The sequence below is a fragment of the Lepeophtheirus salmonis genome, chromosome 9 (genome assembly GCF_016086655.4).
Source record: "Lepeophtheirus salmonis chromosome 9, UVic_Lsal_1.4, whole genome shotgun sequence".
NCBI classification, from domain to species: domain Eukaryota; kingdom Metazoa; phylum Arthropoda; class Copepoda; order Siphonostomatoida; family Caligidae; genus Lepeophtheirus; species Lepeophtheirus salmonis.
The window spans coordinates 6,841,316-6,851,417 of record NC_052139.2 but is presented as its reverse complement, the minus strand read 5'-3'; the positions used below and the strand labels follow the sequence as shown (position 1 = coordinate 6,851,417).

Here is a 10,102-nt window from a genome sequence, read left to right as displayed (position 1 = left end):
CTAGGAAATATTTGTGTATATATGACTTAAGCTGTAGTTTTTATCTATTGAGTGGCCAAATCATTTAATCATACCTTACTTAATGTCAAAAGTCAAAATTTTTAATTGCAGAATAAAATATTTAATATTAATAAATAAGCTTGCTACCACTTTATCTACAATTCTATATTTTGTTGATCGATTGTCAATTTTCTTTTAATCTTGTGAATAATGGTACTTCGGAAGACAGTCCCAATAATTAATTCCTTGATATGATGCCTAAGTGCAAATGGACAGATTTTTTTCCAAATAATTTTTTAAGCAAGAAACAACTATTACTTATTAATTTAAAAATTTATATATTTCTATTGTTAACTCCGTCCCTACTTTTGGCCTCAAATGACCATTTATTTTGTAAAATTAGCTTCTATTAAATTTTAAGTGTCATACATTTTATTTGACATAATTTTTTGGGTTATTTAATAAAACTAGGCTCTAGGCTAAAAAAAGGTCATAAATGTTAAGATCATCCAAATTTTGTTTTGATCTAAGTAAAAAATGATACACCAACTATTCATGACACTCATAGAAATTTTATTTTTAATACCAGGAGACTTATTTTCTCTCTGAAGCAAATTGCTATAAAAATGCGTGCCTCTCACTCCATGGTATACGAAAATGCAAAATTAAGGAAAGGAAGGAATATGGAATACCTCGAGGTTAAAATAATCACTGGAGCTTTTATAAAAATGTTATGCCTTCCTCCATCTTGTGCATTTTCGAGTGGGGATCAATGATAGCCGAAAATTCACGTTGCAATTTCAAATATGTAATAAACTTATCCAATTTTATCGTCTCTACAAGGATTGTGGGATAACTTTTAATAATATAATTCATGTTTTTAGCCATTGCCCTGGTTTAAACATCCTAAATCTTTTATCATTGTAGATCAAGAATTACTTCGGAATTTAGGCCAAATTTTGTAAAGGCATACATATTATTTGGCATGCCATATAGAACATTTTACAGTACAGAAGAAAAATCAATCAGTCCTTGTATTTTAAATGTTAAAGCCTATATTATTAAAATAATAAGCAAAACAATTATTTTTGGTACAGTTGTAACACTTATAGCAACTGTCCCCCTTGTAATTTGTATTATGATATCTATCTGTTTTTCATCGATAAGTAAATTTTGAAGCTTCATCAATATGCATCAATTGATAGCCAAATACTCACAAATTAAAATAACAAAAGTATAGCAAAAACAATAAAAAACTAAATAAAATAAGTAAAAAAAGTTGTTACTTCCAAAAAATTAGTAGGATTCCTACAAAATAGTTATTATTTAGAATATCTCAAAGATAAAGATTAACTACTTACTTGTAGATTTGACTTAATAATCTGCATGAAATTATATTACTTTAAGAAAATTTTAGTGCTTATATACTTTATTACGCTCTAGAAAACTGTTGTGGGTCTCCCCCTAATAGTCCATTTGCACCCTAGGATTGATTTGTTATAGACTTATTTTTTGAAATATGGATATTTTGCATAAAGTAAATGTTTTTTAATACGCAGGTTAAACATGTTTTTTTCTTTCTATCATTCATAAACATATGTTCATACTTGTCGCAACGATATAAAATATGAATTATTCTATTATTTTCTTCAGACGTTGAAAAACAATGAAACTTATTCATTACATCGCTTTTGTACAAATTCTTTTACTCGTTGTTGACTTTTGCTCTGCAACACAATTGTGAGTATATAATTTCAATAAGAATATATTCCTGATTTACTTATTTAACATAGGAGATTATCCATGATTTGGATTTGATATAAATAAAATCTTTTATATAAATTCCAGAACATTCCCAAAGTAAATAAAGTAGTAAACAGGTTTTCATTAATAGTCTCTCAGTTTATAACAAAAGGGACTCATTCGTTGGCGGTTTTAGTGAAAGTCGGTTCTGGGGCAAAGAACTAAATCTATAAGCTCTTATAATTTTGTAAATTAAAATAAATGATTTTTTAAGAAAATATACGCGCGCGAGACTCTGCTTTTTTTCTATATAGATATAAGGAATAATGTATTTTACAATATTTTCATGATCTTTTTTATAAACTTTGTGCATATTTAATTCAATGTTATCTAAGCATTATATATTTTTTTTATTAAAATGACAAATTTCGTAAATTTCAACCATTCTCTTTATTTGAACTATTTATAAATCATTATTACTTTCAGTGTCCCTAAATTTAAGGGCAATTGGTGTGAAGACAAAAACGAGCGAAGGAATATTCCAAAGATCATGAGAGAACTTGGTGAGATTAATAATCATATTGATTACTGTTTTATATTCATCAAACTTTTTTTATAGGACTATCAGAAGATATAATCAAAGCATATGAAGATGGGGCCCCTGCAGTATTAGATATAGGTTATATTCCCACTGATGCAGAATACAATGTCACCGGAATGGGTAAATTATACATATATAATACCGAGAATGAAATAACTGTATTACATAATATTTAAGATCCTATGGGAAATGAGATTCAATTGACTTTTGAACGGAAGCAGAAACAATTGGAAAAAATAGATTTCTTTGGATCTGAATTATATTTCAAATCCTCTTTCAACAATAATATGATGAATATGTTTTTCTTTAAAAATCCCAAGGACTCCCTTTTCTTTAAGATTCAAATAAATATGATTGTTACTTTTAAAGACACCTTCTTGAAATTTAGGATCGTTGAAAGAAAAACAAAAACCCCGACATTCACCTTATTTACCCGTTGTCTTCATGGTTCTTAATCATAGTATATTTAATACATACATTATACTAGGTATACATATATAAGTTTTTATATGATCTTTACATGTTGTAAATATATATTTACTTTATTTCTTATACAATACCGAGTTGTGTTCATAAATAAAGTCCGTTTTAAGCATATTATTATCCCTCTTTTTACTATTATATTTTATTAATTGATGTAGTACCTTGTATAGTTCGAAATTATTAGGTGTCATGAACAAACAAACTTCATTTTAATATTTTTATAAATATAAAAGATAACTCTGACAAAATGTCATCACCGCTAAACTCAGTTTTTTTCTGAGTCCAAACACTCGTAGATTTAATTTCTACTTAGATGTTCATTCCTCAATATTAAATAACCCTGATAAGGGATAATAGTTAAAAAAATAAAAAACACTGTTTAGGTGTCCAACTACAACATAAGCTGACACGCTAAAAATTGGAAAGGATTTGTAAACTTAAGTATAGTGTACTCTTTGTTTATTTCTAATAGAAGGCAGTATATAGCCAAGAGGAAGGTACATATTTATTATTCTTTTTTTCTTTCAATCCCAATAGAGGTAAAAAATTGGCGTGCTATTAGTACGCATATGTAGTGTGTTTTATGCATAAAGGAAGGAGTTTTCATAATATATTCAATAATATTTCTGACTGTAATTTTGTTGTTCTTCTGTGATTCTATTATTTATAGGATGCAATGTTAAATCATTGTTCTGTTGTTGGCTGCAAAAGTTGGCTAACTCCTACTGAAGAATTTATTCTACTTGGAAACGATGAATGCAAACCTGTATAAAATCGTTTTCCCGAGAATAAGGTAACTGGAGAGATGTCTGGATCTTGGCTGTTGCACGAAAAAAGCTAAACAACAACTCCAAATTCAAGGGTTTGCTCTTTTCATTTTAGACCGGACGATTTCAATAGTAAGAGATCTATAAAAAGATCTGCCGTTCCATATTTTTGGGGTTTTAAAAAAAAAGAAAAAAAAAGAATCTATCCCTTCAATCTTTCAAACTTATCCCCAAAACTATCAATTAAGTATTCCTAAACCAAGATCTACCACCTATTCCTCAGCAGAATCATGTCATATTGGGAAATCAAATTTGGTGCATGACAAGATTGTGAAATTTGAAGACTTCAATTAACTTAAAGATTATGATGACTTCCTGGAAAAATTTTATTTTCTATAATTCCATCTGGATTCCTTCATCATAAGAATAAGACAAATTTGTTCATCTGTTATAATAAACTCAAGAGAATTATTGAAAAATTAAGCTTGGTTATAGAGCGGAACTAAAATTACGAACGTGTTTTATACACAAATCACTGACTGGAATCATTATGAAATAAAGCAAAGCTCAAAAAGATGACTGGAACAACATTGGTTCACAACGTTAAAGGACTGATTAATCTTTGTCATTTTTTATTTGATGTTAGTGATCTAGATTAAATATTACTCAGTAAGATAAACTCTGATCCGGAGGAAAGAAGGATTGGATTGTACAGACAGCTAAATGGTGGCAACTTCTATCTTTGCATTCGTCAATTCTTCGAGTCGAAATAAAAATATAGATAAAATATATCATAAGATTTATCAATATGGAAGATAAAGAAATAAAGTTAATGCAACACAAAGTGAAGGATATAAATAATGCTCATCAAAAGATTGAAAAAGAAACGTCACTCCAATGGGGTGTCTCTCTGCGTTGGAAAATAATCATGATTTAATAACCATACAATAATTACTCTAATTTTGGTGTTCACTGTCGTTTCCTTAATAATTATACTGAATATGGATTTGTTCTTCTTAAGCTGAGAATAATTCCCAATAATTACACATAGGAACTTAAAAAAATCTTTAAAACTCTATATTTACATCTAGTTGTGCTTAATACACTGATTTCCTATCTATTTTTAATTTTTTTGTATCAAATCTTTTTTCCAAATATTTCAATAAGATTTCTTTGATTATTTCATTAAGATTTTTTTGAATATTTAAATCCTTTATATTTTGTTGCATAGCTTATCCCAGTTTTAGAGCTCTCATTCAGAAACTGGGTAATACATTGAAAGAAGGGGACACCGACGATCATAAAGAAAGAAATTTATTTAGGGGTCTAGGATATTTACTTGGCAATTTGGCTTAGTTAGGCATCACCCTAAGGGAAAAATCGAACATTATCTTATTGAGCCCATTTATAACTCAAAATCACAAAAATACAAAATCACCCATCTTCTCTCAAAGACACATGCCCATTTATAATAAGAAAATAGAATAACTCTCCATAAAAATTATTACTGGTAAACTTTGTTTTTTTCTGAGTCCATTTATACTTAGATGTTAATTCCAAAATCCCAAATCATAATAAATATGATGCATACTTAAAAAATAATAATAATAAATAAACTAATAAACTTAATGAAAGCACCCAAAAAAATAGAAATCTATATTAATAAATTATTTACATATTGTAATAATTATTAATTCAGTAATAATCTTTGTTTACTTTTATTACTTTAATTTTGAAGACTTTTAGTATAAAGAAAAGGCCAGAAAAAGTTCAATATCTTTACAATGGGTCTTCATTATTACCTCAATTACTATTTATTAATTTGATTTAGCTTATTAAGTATCTTTATTCGAAAAAAGGTCGGTAAAAAGGTAAAAAAAAGGTCAAATTTATCCTAACATAACCTGTTCTATCTACTTCAAGTAATAAATTCACAATTTCCAATAATTTGGGAGATATATAAATTGTAAATAGGGATATCATTTTTTTACGATCACATAGATGGACATATAGCCAAAAATATAATTTATAGCAGCCTTTCCTCTTTTTGACCAATTAGCACTAACCGTTAATACAAATTACAAATATTTTTGATTGCAATTTGATTAAACTAAATTTCTTGCTTATCAAGATTTGTTGTAACACCAAGGGGTTATTTGATATTCAGGTCAAAACACTCTTTTTTGAGAAAAATCGTAAAATTTCAAAACTGTAAAGCCGTTGAGCTACCTTTAGATATTTTTCAAACCCGTTCAAAATTTATATACGATGTCTTAAGCCTTAAAAGAAAAATTTAAAACCCCAAAAGATTAACCTTTTTCAAATTAAAAAAATAAGCTCCCCCTTAATCTGTACTTTAAATAAAGTCTTAACCAAGGACAATGACAAAAACAATTCGTTCAAGGAAGGTACTTACTGCTACCGCAGTCAGGCCAAGGACACATAAATACATTTATTATTATTAATCCAAAAAATTTAGAAATCGGTTATTCTTTTGTAGTTTCAATAATTTTTATTAAATCACTGATATTACAAGAAAAAAATAATGTTATATTGAGTTGATACCTCATTGTACCAACAAATTCATCCCTGATATTATCAGTTAATCCTAGAACCATCACTAGGACTATAAATCAAAAATTGAGATAAAAAAATAGAGATTCTTTCACAAGGACTCCACGCCACCTACTGACAGAGGCCATGAATACCAGGAGGTTCGAGAGATGCAAAAAAATCCTCATATAGATCAAGGCAAATGAGTCAATTTTGAAAATTTTATCTGACAAGAAGATTTTCACAGTTCTTATACTCCACAAACACCGGAAGGACCCTCGGATTGCAGGTAACAAAAAAAGAGGTCCAAGGGGTCTACTACACAATATCCGGCCCAAACAATTGTCGTTGTGGTCTCTGATGGAAGGACAATACCAACGGGTTTTTATTATGGGTGGACAGATAATCATCCAGGAAGCCTACTATAAGGTGCTTATGTAAAGCATCTTGACATGGCCTAAGATCAACGATCCGTAGGGTGACTATATGTGGGCTCAGGGAAAATATATGCAATACATAAAAAAAAACGTTTATGAAGAGACGAGGACCATCGTTCTAATACAATTTCAGGCTGTCCTAATTGTCAGGAGCTTTACATTTTTTCCTCACAGTCTCTAACCACGACTCGACCTTTGACTACCTCCCGGAATCCTCTAAGTGGTTTCTTGCACCACATCCAACCGTTTCTTCCTGACCCATCCTGGATTATTACAAAGTGAAAATCACTGCTCTTTCCTAATATTTGGCCTATTGCTGTTCTTCCATCAATGAGTAACGGGAGAATTAAGTAATTTGCACTTTTTCCATTTGCACCCCTGTCATATTTGTAATACGTTTTTTAATATATTGATGATAGTTATAAGAAAGTTTTCTATTTTTTCCAAGAAGAAACTTTTTCTTTTTCCCCATAACATTTTATCTACTACCATTTTCCCTGACACCAAACTAAGATAGCGTATCTTGTTTATAAACACTCTATAAGATCAACCTGAATAAATGTTGCATCCACTAAAAAAATTGGACACTTTAAATAATAAATTAATCTCGGAGTTAGTGTAAATTTTCCCAAAAATTTGGAGACAATCTTTAGAAAGAATACAAATTGAATATGGTGCTAAAATTTTGTGTGAAACGAAAGAAAACCATATATTTCAAAAGTATGAATACAGGTTTCAATCACCTGTAACGGAATTCGATTGTGCAATACCGAACTGCTGTGGTTGTCTTTGACCTTCTTCTGGTTCAGTTATAGACTCTTAGGGTATTTCTTGAGAAATAACCCTAATAACAACATCCCTAATTTTTTGCTTGTAGTTGTCTGAGTAGAGCGGGAACATATTTTTAATGATTTTTATGAAAAAGTTATGAATGAACGTTTCCAAAACAAATGTCAAGTGTAGTATATGAAGTGCTGCTTTCAGCCTATCTACCTATTCTTTAATGAATCACAGCCCAAAAAATCAACTGATAATTACAACAATTTGCAAGTACACACATTGTTTACAAAGGTAAACAAAAAAGTGAAAATTTGGGGATCTTTTTATGATCATTATTCAATAAAAACAATATAATGTATTATTTTACAATTACATAGTATCAGATCAAAAAAAACAGGTTTAACTTTAGCAAATATAGATTGAGTGATGAATTTGAGCATTTATCAATTTGATCTCAAAAGATACACACTTTGTTACAATAGAATAGAGTTTCTACGAGCGTAATTTAGTATAATATGTTATTGACAGATTTCAAAAGTAACATTGCTCTTGTAATTCATTAGGATGATCAAACTATTCCTAGTGTTATAGGGAAAATGAAGGTTGATTGACTTCTCATATGGATATCATAGAAAAAGTTTATAAATTACTTAATGATACACAGCTTTCAGTTGGAAAATTTGAGGTTCTAGCTAATTTTGTATATAAAAACATTCAAAAATGGGACATAGATGACAGTTGTAAGCTTATATGCTATAACACAATAGATTGAAATACAGGTAGGAATAATATTCTTCTAAAAAAATGGAAAAGAGATAATTCACTTTATGTATTGACAGTATAACAGGAACTTATATTTGGGTCAGTTTTTCAATCATGCTTGTGATTAACAATGAAATGAGTTAAAATGTGTGAGCCATTTCTTTTGGCCAATCAAAACGAATAACAAGAGACTAAAGATGAATTTAAGTATCTAAAAGTTGTTAATAGTCTAACCCAGCATAGAGAGTGTTATTTCAAGAATATAGTGTTGTATGCCAATACGTTTAAGATCTAATGAGTCGGTAACCTAATTCTAGGAAGCTTACTCAGTAAAAATTGTAATTATAGGAAAAATAAGAAAATATAAAAATTTATAATAACATTTTCTAATTATTGGCTAGTAATAAGAAGTTAAAATATCTTTTAAATGCAAAAGTTAAAAGAAATAGGATTCACAAATTGATCTTGTAGCTCTAAAAAAAGGAATCTGTTCAATACCCAATTTGATAAAGAAAAACTTGTTATAGATCTTAGATCAAATATTATGGAATGTAAAAGATTTTTAAAAAATTAAAATTTAGTTTTGTTTCCAAAAATAAGTCAAAAAGGTATATTGGACAAGTTATTGCTCGGCCAAAAAAAAATTAATAAAGAAAACCCCAGCAAACACCCTGTGAATGTTGGGAAAAAAGCAAACAAATTTGAACAAGACTGAAAATGGGGGTATATGTACTCATAGAACCTATTCAACACTAGTCATAATTCAATTTAGCAAGAGCAAAATTGAATTCAACCAATCAACGGTAGCACAATCATAGAAATAAGTGAAGCCGAATCATGAAACATTTGAAATTTTTTGTTAGGAAATAACTCCGAGCATTATTCCAAAAGAATCACAAAATATTAAGGATTTGGTTATTTTGCTTAAGTATCTAAAATAAAAGGCACCTAATACTAATACTGCTAATAAGAAGTAAAAGTAGAGTAATCAATAGGTGGCCAATTTACGTGTATTTGGTGTTATTGTAAGTTAAAAATATATTATTTTGTCACAAACGTCATACATAAAAATATTCAACTTTACGTACATAGGCCATGAAAGGATTTATATTTAATAGTTCATGGATATAAGAAAGGACAATATTTTAATTTAAAAAATGTTATGAGTATTTAAATGACGATTCAACTTTAAAGTAGAAAGCAGCTAAGATTCCGATCAAGGATAATAATGTTATCCATTGTTTCATTAATTATTTAAAAAAGTTTTAGTGACGGGTTTCTTAGCGAACAAAAAGTGTTTAAGTGAGTAACGACTGTTCAGGCGAGTAACGAGTATAAAATTATAATTATAACTCTACGGAAATTTGGTACATCATAACAATTGACAAGAGATATAAGGCTTTTAAGTTGATGGTCGTTGGACTGATTAGCAAAAATTTCAAGACTAGAAATGGACCGAAACCTTTTATATTTAGTCATTCGATTAAATTTTAGATTTTTATATTCAAGTAAAAGTTTGTCACCACCAATGATACAATCCTTTACCTCATCATCTGATTCGCAAATACGTCGAACAATTTCCAAGAATACTCCTCCATTAGTGCGACCAATAATTGTAACTGGACCAACCACATCTTTATCAGATCCAACCAACATATCCCTATTCCTTCTACCAAAAAGTGTTCTCTCATCATTTTTCTTGAGGTGCTCTAAGCAACAATTAGCTACAAAAGCTATTTCAGGTCCAAAACGAAAGCTCGGAGTAAAGGAAAATTTCTTAGACGATTTAAATTATTTTAGTAAATTAACGGCTCCCCTAAAGCTATAAATCTGTTGATTTGGGTCGCCAACAATTACTTTGGCCGTGCTTTGATGATTGATGATATCTAACATTGTAGGATTTATATCTTGAGCTTTGTCAATCAAAAGTACATCATGTGAAACTATGGTTTGTAGATTTGGCTGCCTCAACTGCC

The 10,102-nt window shown here is 29.3% G+C and overlaps 1 protein-coding gene across 1 annotated transcript; it reads left to right on the top strand.

Annotated features, from left to right (window-relative positions):
* Positions 1-1,631: 1,631 nt before the first annotated feature.
* Positions 1,632-2,941, top strand: LOC121124147 (uncharacterized). Its single transcript, XM_040719271.1, has 4 exons — positions 1,632-1,740; positions 2,230-2,306; positions 2,363-2,464; positions 2,522-2,941. The coding sequence occupies exons 1-4, from the start codon at positions 1,667-1,669 to the stop codon at positions 2,797-2,799; spliced, it is 531 nt and encodes a 176-aa protein (XP_040575205.1). The 5' UTR covers positions 1,632-1,666; the 3' UTR covers positions 2,800-2,941.
* The last annotated feature ends 7,161 nt before the right edge of the window (positions 2,942-10,102 follow it).